Genomic DNA, 16,029 nt, shown 5'->3' with positions numbered 1-16,029 from the left:
GCGTCCACGTGGCGGCTCGGAGGCCAGCGCTTGGCCGAGTCCAGATCTCAATCGGCTCAGCCCATGGGCTGCCGTCACTCCGGGGGGGGGGGGTCCACAGTTTAATGGCTGGTGGCCACGGTCACATTTTCAGTCCGGGCCCCAGAAGTGGAGTCGCCAAAACGGCTCCCCCCAAAAAACACCGCAAAAACACCCCCAAAACACCCAAGCCAATCAACGAAAGGCCCGAGGAGGGGAGAAGGGGGACTGAAAACCCGGGAGGGGGGGTGGAGGGGAGCAAACGCCCTGCACCCTGTGACGTCACCCTCTTCCAATCGAGCTCATCTTTAGGGACCGACCCCGGGCCCCCGGTGCGCAACGGCGCGGGTCTGATTTGAAAAGCGCGTCCGCGTCCGGAGGCGCCGCACCCCCCGCGCTAAGGACCGGCCGGCGCTGCACCCGCCGGGCACCTTCGCCCGCCGCCGCCGGACACCCCAGCCGAGCCGGGGGGGGGGGGTGCGTGGGAATCCAGGGCCACAGCCCCGCGAGCGTCACTCACACGGGCGCCCCGGATCGAGGCTCCCGCCCGGGGTGCGGGTCGCGGGGGCAGCGCCGACCCCGCCGGCGAGAGACGCGGCCCGGCTCCCGCCTGAGCCTTCGGGCGGGTTTCACCGTCCTCCTCCTCCTCCTCCTCCTCCCGACCCGGGGGGCTGGGGGGACAGGACACCCCGATCCGGCCCGGCCCCCAGGTCAACATCAGACGACATCACCCGGGCAAGGGGAGGGCGGAGCGACGGGCGGGGAGGCACCGACCTGTCGATGAGGATCTTGCGATCCCCCATCCAGGGGATGAGGTGCTGCCCCTGCTCCAGGGCCAGGGCCCGCTCGTCGTCCCGGAACAGCTTGCAGGCATAGCCGAACACCAGCAGCTCCACTCGGCTCCCCCCGCCGCCGGCGCCGCCCGGCCCGGCCTCCTCCTTCGCGCCACTTTTCCTCTCGGTTTTGGCGCGGCCGCCGCTCGCGCCGTACATGACAGCGTCCCCGGCGACCGGGCTGGCTCTTCCGCGCGCCGCTCCGCTGCCCGCGACGCTTCCGCCCGGCCTGGCCCCTTAGTCAGAAGTGCCGCATCCCGGCCCCGATCCGGGCGCCGCCGCCATAGCGGGCAACAAAATGGAGGACGCGGGACTTCCGGCGACGGGCCGCCCCACTTCCGGCGGACGGGTGCGGCAGATTCGCCAACCCTCGGAGCCGTGGGAGCCGCTGGAAAATAAGTCGGCCGCAGCCGTTGGCACGCGGGGGCGCCTCCGCGGCAGGAGCTTTCGTGCTCGGGAGAGAGAGCGTTTTCTTTTAGTGTCGCTTTTCCCGGGTGGCCGGCGGCGGCGCTGACGAAAGTGCGGCGCCGGATCGTGCGCCACCTGCACCCGGGCCGGCGGGCGCTCGGCGGAAGGAGGGCGGGCGCAGCGTGGGCCTCTGGCGCGGCTCTGTGGGCCCGGGCGCTGGGGGCTGGGGGGGGGGGGGGGCGGCCTGGAGGATCGGGGGGCCCTGGGGCGTCAGGGGTCCTTGCAGGGAGAGGACTGGGAGGTTGGGGGACGGGGACCCTGGGGGATCGGGGATCCTGGGGCACTGGGGGACCAGGATCCTGGGGGGCAGAGGACTGGGAGGTTGGGGGACCAGGGAATCTGAACCCCCAGTCCTGCTGCCCCATCTCAGGTTTTTTTTTAAATAAGAGATTAGAAGTGATAATCTTTTTATATTTATAAGAGATTATCAATGATCATCTTTTTTTAAATTTTATTTATAAGAGACTAGAGGCTCGGTGCATGAAATTCGTGCATGGGAGGTGGCGGGGGGGTCCCCTCGGCCCAGCCTGCACCCTCTCCAATCTGGAACCCCTTGGGGGGGGTGTCCAGTGCCGGTTTAGGCCTGATCCTGGGGACAGTTGGACATCCCTCTCGCGATCCAGGACCGCTGGCTCCTAACCGCTCACCTGCCTGCCTGATTGCCCCTAACTGGCCCCCCTGCAAACCTGGTCGCCCCCAACCACACCCCACCAGCATGGTCGCCCCTAACTTCCCCCCACCCACCAGCATGGTTGCCCCTCACTGCCCCCCTCTGCTGGCCTTGTTGCTCCAACTTTTTCAGTGGACCTGGACGTTCTTGGTCTTTCCCACCAAAATCCTCACTTTTAAAGCGTTTAAACCAGCGTTCACACGTATCTTGAGATGGAGCATGTTCACCATAAGCTTCCCAAAGTATAGAATCACTTTCAGCAGCACTTTTCTTCAAAATAAAATAATGAATTGAAACTTACCACAAATGCTCTTTTTTTGGCACAAAATTTGACATTTTTAAGTGTAAAAATATCTATGATGTTAACACCTTCAGCAAATTTGACATAGGAAGTTCTGAAGCTTGTTGTCAATACAACAAAATAGCACACATATCCAATCACATATATATCAACATATATGTAACCCCATCCTATTGATAAAAACCCACATTAGTAACCAGTTGATGGTTAATCCGCATTGTTAACCGGTACACCTGGTAAAGGGCCCAGAATTCAGAATTCTCGAGAACACGTTGCGAAACGCCGATTTCTACTGTTGTCTCCCATGGCTCAGTTGTGCAGCAAAAGCATTTCAATTTGCCTCCTTTTACGTATTAAATATGGTTGTATGAGTCTTCATTAGGGGAGGAAGTGAATGAAACATAAGCTGACACACAGGTACGATGGCCGTGGGCTCTGGCCGGCCCCGCCCGCCCTGGGGTTCTCTCTCTCTCCTCAACGCCCATCTTCACGCTGGCAATGCCACCCGAGGGGCCCAGGCCGGTGGATGAGCCACAGCGCGTGGCCCTGTCCGAGTCCACCAGAGGCCGGTTCCCGTCAGCTGCCCTTGTCCAAGGTGCTGAAGCACTTTCGTGGGGTCTCACAAGCAATTCTTTATCAATAGCATAGCGTCCAAGTCCCGGGATTCTCTGGGCTTTTAACGAAGGGCTCGCTAATGGGCACCGAGGGACCTCGTTCTCAGGTGCAGTCTCGTGGGGGTGGGGTGTGGAACGGCTTCGCGGTCTGAGGTTAATCCCCCAGGTCGGTGCAGAGCGCCCGGGCTCTGTGCCCAGGGGCAGAAAGCCAGGCTCCGGGCAGCATGGAAAGGGAGCGGTCGGCTCACAAACCAGGGATCTGTGTATTTCAGCCTCGGGCGGAGATTCATTGGGGCAGGAAGCTGTCCCTCTCCCTCTTGGCTCCGCCCTCTTCTGTGTGGCCTTCAACCTCAGGCCCCGCCTGCTGTCCGGCTGTGACCTGGTCAGGCCTGCAGGGCCTCCCTCCCAGGCACTCCAGAGAGAGCACAGGCCCTGGTTGGTGTGGCTCAGTGGATAGAGCAGCGGCCCACAGACTCACAGGCCCCGGGTTCGATTCCGGTCAAGGGCACGCACCTGGGCTGCAGGCTCTATCCCCAGCCCTGGTCCGGGTGCGTCCGGGAGGCAACCGATCGATGATTCTCACATTGATGTTTCTGTCTCTCCCTCTCCCTCCCACTCTCTCTGAAAGTCAGTAGAAAAATATCCTTGGGTGAGGATTTTTTAAAAAATTCTTTTTTTAAAAAATATATTTTATTGATTTTTTACAGAGAGGAAGGGAGAGAGAGAGAGAGCCAGAAACATTGATGAGAGAGAAACATCCATCAGCTGCCTCCTGCACATCTCCCACTGGGGATGTGCCCGCAACCCAGGTACATGCCCCCAACCGGAATCGAACCTGGGACCTTTCAGTCCGCAGGCCGACACTCTATCCACTGAGCCAAACCGGTTTCGGCTAAAAAATTCTTTCTTGCTTAAAGTATTACATATAGTATTACATACGTCTCCTCCCCCACCCCCATTGACTTCTCCCTGGCCACCCCCACCCCCAGCACATGGCCTTACGCCCCTAGTGTCTGTGGCCATTGCTTATGCTTATATGCATGCATGAAAGTCCTTTGGTTGATCTCCTACTCCCCTCCCTCCTCTCCCCTGCCTTCCCTCTGAAGTTCTTGGGTGAGGATTTTAAAAAGAAAGAAAAAAAAGGTCCAGCCAGTGTGGCTCAGTGGTTGAGCTTCGACCTATGAACCAGGAGGTCAGGGTTCGATTCCCGGTCAGGGCACAGGCCCGGGTTGCAGGCTCCATACCCAGTGGGGGGCGTGCAGGAGGCAGCCGATCCATGATTCTCATCATTGATGTTTCTATCTCTCCCTCTCTCTTCTGAAATATATATATATATATATATATATATATAGAGAGAGAGAGAGAGAGAGAGAGAGAGAGAGAGAGAGAGAGAGAATGCGCAGGACTTCCCCAATAGCTCCAGCACCAGTGCCGATAGGACTCTGATTGGTTCAAATGAGGTCACATGCTCAGACCCCAATAATGCTGAGGCCAGGACGCTGTGCATCTATTATGTGGACCCAGCCACACAATTCACACAGGAAAGGGCGGGGGCCGTACCCAGACCGTGGACGGGACTGACAGTCGGGGGAGGGGGGTCTACCCCCAAATAGGAAGCCATTCCAGAAGAAGGGGGCGCAGTCCTGGGGGAGGGACACCTCCGTGTGCACCGGGGAGCGTGCCCCTGCCCAAGGTCGTCTGCGGCCAGGGAACTGCTGGTTCTTCTTACTTCCCCCGAGCCCTGCGGGTGGGTCGGATCCTCCACAAGCCCCGGGAGGGTGTCTGCTCCACGTCTGAGCAGCATCCATCAGGCGCCCGCGCCGTGGAGAGAGGTGGGAAGCCCGGGGCTGTTTCCGACCGGAGTGATAAATTAAGTCTCTCCCTGCAGGGGAGCCTCGCTGCGGGAGGATGGCTGCGGAGGCCGGGCCCTGACAGTCTCCCCTGTCACTCAGGCCCCCGTCCCGCGTCCGCCGCGCAGGCCTGTCACTTCCTGTCCCTGGGCAGGGCTGGTTCCTTTTGGTGACTGAGGGTGAGCAGGGACCCGGTCAGAAAAGGGTGAGGTGGCCCGGCCGGCGAGGCTCAGGGGTTGAGCGACGGCCTATGAACCAGGAGGTCAGGGTTCGATTCCCGGTCAGGGCACAGGCCCGGGCTGTGAGCTCCATGCCCCGTTTGGGGCGTGCAAGAGGCAGCCCATCCATGATTCTCTCATCGTGGATCTCTCTCTCTCTCTCTCTCTCTCTCTCTCTCTCTCTCCCTCCCTCCCTTCCTCTCTGGAATCAATAAAAACATATTTTAACAAAATACAAAGAAAGGACCAGGTCATCAGCTCAGCCCCCCGGCCTTCCCGCTGCCCGCTGCCCGCTGCCCTGGAGGTGGCCGCGGTGAGGACCCGAGGCCAGGGGCTCGGGCGGGGGTCCATCCTGACCCCACGCGGTCTGGCCCTTGACCACCTGGCCCTCCTGCTCTAAGTGGCTTCCCACCCTGATTCTCCAGGCCAGTTACTGACCAAATTGCCCTAAACCCAGGAATCCCACCTGCGCCCAGAGGAGCTTTGCGTGGGGGGTTGCCATGGCACCCGTCACCATGGTAGCGGCGCCCAGGGACTGAAGTCAGCCGTGGGACTGAACAGCGTCCCTGTCGGACGGCAGGATGCCCACGGGATGTGAGCCTCTTGGTGGTTTTGCCGCTGGTCCCCCTTCTCCTCCTCTGCACCTGCCCGAGGGCCTGGGGGCCAGGGGGGCACAGCGTCTCCCTCAGCCCCTCTCCCTGCGGCCCTGCTCGCATCTCTGACCCCGTGGGAGACCTGCCCGGGACCCTCCCCACCCCCGAGGACTTGTGCGGGGGTCACCCCAGGAGGGCTTCGGCGGGGGTCATCCCAGGAGGGGTTCTGCGGGGGTCACCCCAGAGGGCTTGTGCGGGGGTCACCCCAGGAGGGCTTCTGCGGGGGTCACCCCAGAGGGCTTGTGCGGGGGTCACCCCAGGAGGGCTTCTGCGGGGGTCACCCCAGAGGGCTTGTGCGGGGGTCACCCCAGGAGGGCTTCTGCGGGGGTCACCCCAGAGGGCTTGTGCGGGGGTCACCCCAGGAGGGCTTCTGCGGGGGTCACCCCAGAGGGCTTGTGCGGGGGTCACCCCAGGAGGGCTTCTGCGGGGGCAGAGAGAGCAGAGCCTCCCCTGCCCCCTCCACGCCAGCCTGAGCCCTGCTCACCCCACGCCAGCCTGAGCGCCGTGTGCAGGGCACCAGCTGGGACCCAAGCCACGCCCCCTCACAGCCACGCCCCTCCGAGCCACGCCCCTCCCTCCCAGACAGGAAGCTCCTTGTGCCCCTCCCACGTGGGAGGCCTGGGCTGGGCAGGCGGATGCCAATCTAGAAACTTCTCTAGCCTCACATTTCCGCGTTGGCTCCTCTGTCTGGTTGGCAAGACTGGGTCCCCCACTCGCACTCCCCGCGGCCCCCCCTGGCTGGCACCGGCTGTGGGAGCAGGAGCCTGGAACCCCCACCTCCCCCCCATCAGCCCTGGTCAGCAGGTGGGCAGTGAGCGGCCAGAGTGTGGGCCTGAGGTTCCGGTCAGCAAGGGACTCTGGTTCCAAGCCCAGGCCCTCTCCGCTCCTCCTGGGATGGGCGTGTGTGTGGTGTGTGCGCAGAGCGGTGTGTGGCACGTGTGCCCGCCCGTGTACAGGTGCAGGTGTGTGTAGCTGTATGTGTACAGGCCTGTGCCCCTGCCTGCCTCTCTCCGGAACCGCATCCCCACCTCAGTCCGTCCTTTAGTCCTTTAGCGGGGCGGACCCACCGTGGGGCGCGCGGTCGGCAGCCTAGGCCGGCCTGGTCCCTGGGGCGACTCCGTTTCCGCCGCAGTGAGTGAGCACCCGCTGGCCCGGAGTCAGCTCATTTGCTGGAGGGAGCGCCCAGGAAAGCAGGCTCGAGGCCAGAAATTACAGAACTGGGCCCGACGGTGCCGGGCGCCCCCTGGTGCTGCCACCTGGTAATGTCAGGAGAGAGAGAGAGAGAGAGAGAGAGAGAGAGAGAGAGAGAGAGAGAGAGAAATGGGGCAAACTCAGGTTCCAGTGCCTTAACCCAACAAATGCCTTTGCCCTTTTTTTTTTCTAAACTACAAATATGTTTTTTAATGTATTTTAAAAAATTGATTTCAGAAAGAGAGAGAGAGAAACATCTATGATGAGAGAGCATCATGGACCGGCTGCCTCCTGCACGCCCCCCACTGAGGATCCAGCCAGGCCGGCCGGGCGCCTTTGCCCCTTTTGATTTAAACCGTGTTCCTTCTCCGTGACCCTGGGCCTCATCACACACAGGAGGGGGGACTGTCCTTCCAAGGGTGCCCTGGACGGATTCCACCTCGATCCGTCCGGAGCCAGCACCGCTGGAGCTGGGAGGCGGCGCTGGGAGGGTCGGGCTTGGCTGAGAGCCGCCTGGTCCGCCCTCCGTTCCTGGAAGTCGCCTCCCGCGGCTGCACGGAGGTTCCCGGATTTCTTTGGGGAGCGGGCATGAGTCATCACTGACCACGCACCACCCGGGGCTGAGCCTGACTCGGCCTGGGAGGGCAGGGACGGGGACGGCCATGGCAGGGGGGCTGGGGAGGCCTGCTCTTTCTTTACATATAATATATTTTATTGATTTCAGAGAGAAGGGAGAAGGAGAGAGAGAAACATCGATGAGAGAGAATCATGGACGGGCTGCCTCCTGCACGCCCCCTACTGGGTCGAGCCCGCAACCCGGGCCTGTGCCCTGACCGGGAATCGAACCCTGACCTCCTGGTTCCTAGGTGGACGCTCACCCGAGGATATTTTCCCATTGATTTTTAGAGAGAGTGGCAGAGAGAGGGAAAGCCTGAAACATCACGTGAGAGAAACACGTCCATGGGTTGCCTCCTGCAGGCGCCCTGACCAAGGCCCAGGCCGGGGAGGAGCCCGCAACCGAGACACCCGCCCTTGGCCGGAATCGAACCGGTCCGCAGGCTGACGCCCTATCCACTGAGCCACACCAGCCAGGGGAGTTCATGGGAATTTAAGTTCCAGTAACGGTGCGTCCAGCAGCCTGGCTGCCGCTCCCCCCCTAAAAGGAGACCCCAGACACCGCGAACTGGTCGCCAGGCCGCCGGTCAATTCACCCCACGGCTGGCCCGGGACGCGGCTCCCCGCAGGCTCGCTCCCGGTGACTTTCATCCCGCACCGCCCGTGATCGCGGGCCCATGAGCAGAACCGCCGGGCAGGAGGCGGCTGCACGGAAATCGCTGCAGCATCAGCTGCCAACACCCGGCAGCGGGCGGAGGGAGCCTGCCCCCGCCTCCCGGCACCTGTCACTCAACAGCTGTCCCAGCGCAGAGGCCCCGCCCACCGGCCCCGCCCACCGGCCCCGCCCCCGCCCAGAACCAGGGGCGCCTCGGGGAGTGGCAGGCACCCCCCGCGGGTTCCGAAGCGGCGGTTTCTTCCTGCAAAAATCCCGCCCCCCCCCCAGCCCTGACTGGTTTGGCTCAGTGGACAGAGCGTCAGCCTGCGGACCGAAGGGTCCCGGGTTCGATTCAGGTCAAGGGCGCAGGCCTGGGCTGTGGGCTCGGTCCCCAGTAGGAGGCCTGCGGGGAGGCAGCCGATCCATGACCAATAAAATACATAAATATATGTATATAACCTGTGGATGTTATGCATATCAGTATTTATCGCGTGCATTATATAAAAATATATGCAATATACTTATAGAAATGTTAACTTCTATTTACCTGTGATATAAACACACACATTATATAAACATTTAATCTACGTGTGTTGTTTAGAAGAATTGTCTGTTACTGAAATGCGATTACAACTCAATCCGGCGGAATATTTTAACACCCAGAGCTTTTCAGACACAGAATTTATTTTTTGTAAACCTCAGATATATGTATTTATGTATATCTATTTTCCTGTTACGGAGTATAATCTAGCCATCAATAACATGCTCTCAAACATCACCCAGCGTCGGGGGTGGGGTGGGGCGGGGGCGGGGGGGAGCGGAACGCGGTGCAGTGTGAGTCGCGGAGAAACAAGGCCGGTCCGTCTCCCGGCTGTCACTTTGAACAGATGATATAATTTTTAGTGGCTGACGCGTCTCCGTGGTTTCCTGTCTCCCCGGAAGCATAGAGAAGAGTGATGGAGCAGTTTTATTTCAGAATTGTCAATATTTGCCACAGATGAGGAATTACCCTTCTGCAACAGCGTATTTACATTTTGGCAACAGTGTGTTTACATCTTAAATAGAAATATTAGATAGGAGTGTGTGAGGAGGGAGATTATTTTTTTAAAAAGCACACACAACTGCGAAGGCCGGAGGCCTGGGGGGTCGCCAGGGGAGCTGGGAGGCAAGGAGGCAGGTGTGGCCCTAGGACCTGAGTTACTGGTGGGAAGGGGTGAGGGGCGGGTGGGAGCCTACGGGAGGAAGGGGGGTTCCTAGGGCCGAGGTCCAGGCACAGGGAGGGGTCAACATGAATAACCCAGAACCAATTATCTCCCCATTTTTTCCCAATTCCTCCACTTCGGATTCCCCTGAGTGTCTTTGGCCCGTCCTTGGGGACCATTGCACGTTAACTATCTGGGGCGTTGTCGGAAAGGCTGTGGGGAGACATAACTAGCCACATAAATAGGAAAGTAGCGACTTATCCGTCATCGGTCATTTTTCTTTTATAACCTTTTTTTTTGTCACCGGTGGAAATGGGGGTCCTTTCACGGAGTCTCAGGGAAAGCATTCCGGGGGGCCCTTCACCTTCTCTGGGAACCTTTGGAGGGTCTCTCTCTCTCTCTCTCTCTCTCTCTCTCTCTCATTTCCTTAATATATATTTTTATTGATTTCAGAGAGGAAGGGAGAGGGAGAGAGATAGAAACATCAATGATGAGAATCATGGACCAGCTGCCTCCCGCATGCCCCACACCGGGGACGGAGCCCGAAACCTGGGCCTGTGCCCTGACCGGGAATCGAACCCTGACCTCCTGGTTCCTAGGTCGACGCTCAACCCCTGAGCCACGCCGGCCGGGGATTTAGATTTTAGGGCAGATGCGTTCCCAAGGGCGGGCCTGCCTCCTCGCTTTCCCTTCATGCCGGGACCATCTGCTCACTGAGAGGAGACGAGAATCTATTACTTCTGACCCTGGAGTCGCCCTCTGGGCACCAGATGGTGCTCCCCCTGCCCGCTGCCCGCAGTTCATCATTTATTCCCCCCGACAGCGCTGCGAGGCCCCCTGCTGCGGGTTTTTGAAAACGAACTTCATGGGGGTGACCTTGCCCTGCACGGTCCATGCACTTCCGTGTACAGGTGCTACATCGCACGTCCCCTGCCCTGTGTGCTCCCCCCCGCCCCGCCCCCCGCAGTCTCTCTGTCCCCGTGTGTTTGACCCCTTTACGCTGTTCCTCCCCCCTCCCCTCGGTGACCCCCTGTCTGTGTCTGTAAGTTCTGGTTGGTTTTGTTTCTTCATTTGTTGCTTCTGACCGCCCCCCCCCTCCCTGCCCTTGGGAGGCTCCCGGTCTCTGCAGGGGGACAGAGGTGGAGGGAGGGTAAAGTCCCAGGAAGGTGGGGGTGGGGGACTGAGGTGGTTATGGGGGGCTCGGGGTGAGGGGGTGCTCGGACTCCTCCACGGCAGCCAGGAGCCATGGCAGGTTGTAGAGCAGCGGTCCTCAACCTGTGGGTTGCGACCCCTTTGGCGGTCGAACGACCCTTTCACAGGGGTCGCCTAAGACCATCCTGCGTATCCGATGTTTACATGACGATTCATCACAGTAGCAACATGACAGTGATGAAGTCGCCACGAAAATAATTTCATGGTTGGGTCACAACATGAGGAACCGTATTTAAAGGGCCAGAGGCTGAGAACCGCTGCTGTAGAGGCAGGTCATTCTGCCCCCGGCGTCCTCAGGGGGCCTCTTGGCGGTGGGAGGACTCGGCCATGTCCACCCTCACAGCTGGCCCAGCCCCTCCTCCTGCGGCCTCACCTCTGCCCTGGGCCAGGCCCAGCTGCAGGGAGGACTTGGGGCCGGAGGCTCATCCCGCAAATAGCCCCATTCAAGGCCCCGAGGTCGGCAGGGCCAGAGCTGCAGCCAGAAATAGGCCAGCAGTGACCCCGCACGGCCAGGGCCAGCGGCCGCGGCCCGGGGTCACCCTTCCTGCCCACGTGGGCGGCCGCCCCGAACAAGGCCGCCTTGTGCGGCTCTCTGAGGCCCTTTTATCGTCGCCCCCCCCCCCCCCCAGGCCCAGCTGCAGCCCCTCCTCACAGGGACCCTTGGGCCCTTCGTGGAGGGACCGCGCCAGGAGGGCGAGCGGACAGCGGTGGGTGGGGAGGGGCCGGTGAAGGAGCCAGACGCCCAGGTACCCCACAGCTGCTCCCAGCCCCTCCCGCCCCAGCTCCCCTCCCCGACGCAGGGGCAGGAGGTGACGCAGTCAGGGCTCCTCACATGGCGAGGACGAACAGGCTCTGAGGGACAAAGGCAGGTCGGGCTGGCAGTGGAAAGGGACAGATTCTCCTGGCCGGCGTGGCTCAGTGGTGAGCGTCGACCTGTGAACCAGGAGGTCACAGTTCGATTCCTGGTCGGTGCACAGGCCCGGGTTGCGGGCTCGATCCCCAGTGTGGGGCGTGCAGGAGGCAGACAATCCATGGTTCTCTCTCTTCACTGATGTTTCTCTCTCTCTCTCCCTCTTCCTTCCTCTCTGAAATCAATTAAAGAGGAAAAAAGAAAAAAGGAAAGAAAGAAAGGGACAGATTCTGGTGCAAATGGTCAAAGCCAAGCACAGGGGGTGGCTCACCCGCCCGGGACGCCCGGGGGAGGACGTCAGTGCAGCCGGGCCAGGACCTGACCCGGGTCTCAGCCCCCCGCTCCGTGGGACACGGTTCCTCAGCTCTGGGACTGTCCCTCCCTCGTGGAGAAGGAGCGGGAACACGGGGAGCGGGGGGGCGGACGGGTGGGCGCACCCTGGGAAGCCGGGCGGCCAGTGTCCGGAGGGAGAGGTCGCCTCCCCTCCGCTGGTTCTCCCGGGGCTGCCTCCGTCCAGTTTCCCACGGATGCGAGTTCCCGGCATCTCGGGGCCGAGTGGAAGCGGCCGCCCCCTGTCCCCCCGCCCCGACAGCTCCTCCGGTTTGGAGACCAGCCCCGTCCGTGTGAGACGGAACGTCCCCGCTCCAAGGTCAAGTTCCCAGGGAAAGGGCTCCCTTGTCCCAGCTGGTGTCCACTCGGGGCCAGCTGTCCACTCGGGGCCTTCCCCGGGGACTGGAGGGCGCAGTGACCGCTTTCCCAGGTCCTCAGACACACCGGCGGGCCCCCCACATGGCCAGCCGGTGACCTGTCACCATGGACACCGATGCCGGGCTGGCTGGTGTGGCCAGCAGTTGAGCGTCTGGGGTTCAAGTCTGGTCAAGGGCATGTACCTCGGCTGCAGGCTCGATCCCCGGCGACCTTTGGGGCATGTGTGGGAGGCAACCCATCGATGTGTCTCTCTCACATCGATGTTTCTCTCTCTGTCTCTCCCCTTCTCCCCCTTCCACTCCCTAGAAATCATGGAAAAAAATATGCTCAGGTGAGGATCAACAGAACAACCACCACCACAGAAAAGAGCCTAAACTGGTGGTCTCTGTTAGCGTGTGGGCTGCCCCTCCCAGGAGCACCCAGGGGCGTCCAGTGGATGGAGCCCCCGGGGCATGTTCCCTGGGGCAGGGCCTGGGGGCCATCCACCCCTCACACGTGGTCTCAGCTCCCGCACCGGCTCCCACCGGCTCCCACCGGCTCCCGCACCCGCACCCTTCCTCCCCCCCCGCCCCCCCCCCCCCCCCCCCCCCGCAGACTCAGCTCCAGCCTTTGCACCCTCAGTGTTTCCAGTTACTGATTCCGAGATTCATTAATGATTTCCTGAGACAGGTGGTGTCACTGGAGAGCTGCCCGTTCATCTCGCTGTGATTGCAACAATGTAACACCCACGTGGTTTTTTATTGCAACAATGTAACACCACACGAGCTTTTATGAGAAGCAGATGGAAATGCCTGTGAAAAAGCATTGCAGCCCAAACCCCACGGATGCTGAAAAAACAAAGGTGCTGAGAGGTGACCCACGAAGGGACGGTGGGTGCATCGAGTGACGGCTGTTCCCCCGACTTCCCGATTCTCACTCACGGGGCGGGGGGGGGGGGGGGCGGTGTTTCAGAGGCGGGACTGGGCCCCCCAAAGCCCCCTCTCACTCAGGGGACCGGCCCAGCTGGCTCTGCCGATAGGACCCCCGAGGAGCCCAGCGTTGAGGAGCTCAGGCCCAGGGCCAGGAGCTACCGTTTCTTTTGTGTTAATCCTCACCCGAGGACATGTTTCCAGTGATTTTTAGAGAGAGTGGAAGGGAGAGGGAGAGACAGAGAGAAATGTGGATGGGAGAGAGACGCGAGGATGGGTTGCCTCCTGCACACGCCCCGGCCAGGGACGTGCCCTGGACTGGAATCCTTCCCTTCACAGGCCAACACTCTACTCGCTGAGCCAAACCGGCTAAGTTCCAGGAACTATCTTCCTCCTCTTCCTCCTCCTCCTCCCCTCCCCCTCCTCCTCCCTCTCCCGTCCCCCTCCTCCTCCTCTTCCCCCTCCTCCTCCTCCTCCCTCTCCTCTCCCCCTCCCCCTCCTCCTCCCTCTCCTCTCCCCCCTCCTCCCTCTCCCCTCCCCCTCCCCCTCCTCCCTCTCCTCTCCCCCTCCTCCCCCACCTCCTCCTCTTCCCCCTCCACCCTCCTCCCTCTCCCCTCCCCCTCCTCCTCTCCTCCCTCCTCCTCCTCCTCCTCCTCCTCCCCCTCCTCCCCTCTCCCCTCCCCCTCCCCCTCCTCCCTCTCCTCTCCCCCTCCTCCCCCACCTCCTCCTCTTCCCCCTCCACCCTCCTCCCTCTCCCCTCCCCCTCCTCCTCTCCTCCTCCTCCTCTTCCCCCTCCCCCTCCTCCTCCCTCCTCCCCTCCCCCTCCCCCTCCTCCCTCTCCTCTCCCCCTCCTCCTCCTCCTCCTCCTCCTCCTCCTCCTCCAGGGGCTGGGCTCAGAGCTAACCCCTGGGACGCAGGAGCCTCGGCCCTTGAAGCCCAAAGAACCCCAAGTACTTGCTCCGAGGCTCCTCCTGCCTCCCTCCTCCTTCCAGGCTTGTTAGCAGCCAGTTCTGCGGTTCTGTTGGCTGAACATCCTCGGGGAGGGTCAGCGGGTGGCACAAGAGATGGGTGGCTGCCTCCCCCCGCCCGCCCCCCCCCCTCACTGCAGGGGGAGCGAGGGAGAGGCGGCTGTGCTCAGCTCGGCTGATCAGACATCGCCTGAGGCGCAGGGCGTCCCAGCCGGGGAGTGGGCTGTTGGCAGAAATAGAATTGGGCTCCTCCGGGATTTGCCTGAGAATTCAGGGCGCGTGCGGAAGTGCCGTCAGTGTGAGCTCTCAGAGCCAGCTCCCCAGACAACGGGGCAGAAACAGCGCGTCCCCTCCTCGCCGCTCGGGCTGTGGCTCATCGCTGCCCTCGGTGAGAATGAGAAGGTGCCCTCCGGTCGGGCCCGGGCGCCCAGCGCTGTGTGTGAACGCGGGGCCCTTTCTCTGAAGAAGGACGGGAAGCGCTGGGGAAGGCTGGGCCAGAGCCAGTGTTTAAAAGTGCATTTCTTCGTCTTCGAGCTTCTTTCCCGCTCCCCATCCCCCTGGCCCGGCATGAAAGATCCCAGGCAGCTTTGTCTTCTCCCAACGCGGTCTCCCGGGGCCGAAACACAGCTCAAAGCAGCTGGTGCGGAACCTGGAATTGACTGCCTCCTCCAACAAAGCATCCGGGGCGATGGCTTCAGGCACGGCTTGATCTAGGGGCCGACGCGTCCTTTGTCCATCCGGCAGATCGATTTCTCCACGTGTGCTTGGCTCTCCCGGCGTGGGGTCGGGACAGCGGCCTGGCTCCGAGCCTCGCGAACACGCCCTCTTCGCAGAAAGCCCCCAGTTCTTTCTCAACGGTTTGTTGTTGTTGTTAATCCTCACCTGAGGATATTTTTCCCATTGCTTTGCAGAGAGAGTTGAGGGGGAGGGGGGGGGGCAGGCGAATGGGGGAGAGACACATCTACCGGCTGCCTTCCACATGCGCCCTAACTGGGGGTGGGGAGCGAACCCCAAACCCAGGTATGTGCCCTTGACCAGAAATCAACCCCAAGACTCGAGTGTGTGGATCGACGCTCTAACCACTGAGATACCAGCCAGGGCTCTTTCTGCATAGTAGTTTTTGGGTTTTTTTTAAATTCATTTCAAGGAGAGGAAGGGAGAGGGAGAGAGAAACATCAATGATGAGAGACGCAGGGATCGGCTGCCCGCTCTGGTGTGAGCAGTGTCCCCTGGGGCTGCCTGTGGGTGTCCCACAAGCACCCGGGGGGGGGGACTACTTTCACGGACGAGGAAACTGAGGCCAGGGGTCCCGGGTTCAAGGCTGCACAGCTGGGCAGGGCTTACTCCCAATTCTAGCTCCCGATCTGTCCGAGCCTCATGCAGGAGGCCTCTTCAGGCCGAAAGCGACAGAAACCCACCTCGGATCTGCTCCGGAAACACCGGGGAGGGTTGGCTGGCTCCTCACCTGAAACCTCCACAGCTCAGGCCCGGCTTCAGGCACAGTGTGATCCAGCCTCCAGGTTCCAGTCGCTGCAGCCTTTCCCATTGGCCCTGGACAGCCCGGTGCTCACTCCGATTGGCCATGTGGGGGTCAGGTGACCATCTCCGAACCAATCGGCTGCAGCCAGGGCAGAGCCAGTGGCAGGTAAGAGCCTTTCCTATTGGCTCTGGTCAAACTCCGGTGCTCACTCTGATTGGATGTGCTGAGGCCATGTGACCATCCTGAAACCAATCACTGCAGTCCCGGGGAGACCTCCAAGGGAGCCCCGCTCAGATCACAGGTGTGAGAACTTGGGGTGGGAGTAGGAGAGGTGCATGCTGGGAGTCTGGATCAATCCCCCCACCCCCACCCTGGATGCCCCAGCTGCCCCTACAGCGGGACCCCATGAGAGGACAGGGGGACGCACCGGGGCGTTTGCTTCCTCCTCACTTCCGGTCTGGACACGTGTCTTCGAGGCCCGCTGACCTCAGCCAGAGCCGGGGACCCAAAGGACTGGCCACCGGGACAGTCCTGGCCGGAGCCGCGCCCCACCAC

At 61.4% G+C, this 16,029-nt stretch overlaps 1 protein-coding gene across 6 annotated transcripts in view; it reads right to left on the bottom strand.

The window, feature by feature from the left end:
* Positions 1-1,146, bottom strand: part of SFSWAP (splicing factor SWAP) — a 28,060-nt gene extending 26,914 nt beyond the window's left edge. For 2 of the 6 annotated variants that reach the window (XM_081113876.1, XM_081113879.1), the window contains exon 1: positions 793-1,146. Coding sequence is in view for 4 of the 6 variants with exons in the window: in XM_081113875.1 (XP_080970001.1) it covers positions 793-1,010 (218 nt within the window). In the remaining 2 variants the exon portion in view is untranslated. The remainder of the gene's footprint in view (positions 1-792) is intronic. The other 4 variants (XM_081113875.1, XM_081113878.1, XM_081113873.1 and 1 more) reach the window with 3 other exon arrangements.
* Positions 1,147-16,029: the final 14,883 nt, after the last annotated feature.

Source organism: Myotis nattereri (assembly GCF_964212035.1).
Source record: "Myotis nattereri genome assembly, chromosome: 19".
NCBI lineage: Eukaryota > Metazoa > Chordata > Mammalia > Chiroptera > Vespertilionidae > Myotis > Myotis nattereri.
This window is presented reverse-complemented; position numbering and strand designations above follow the sequence as displayed.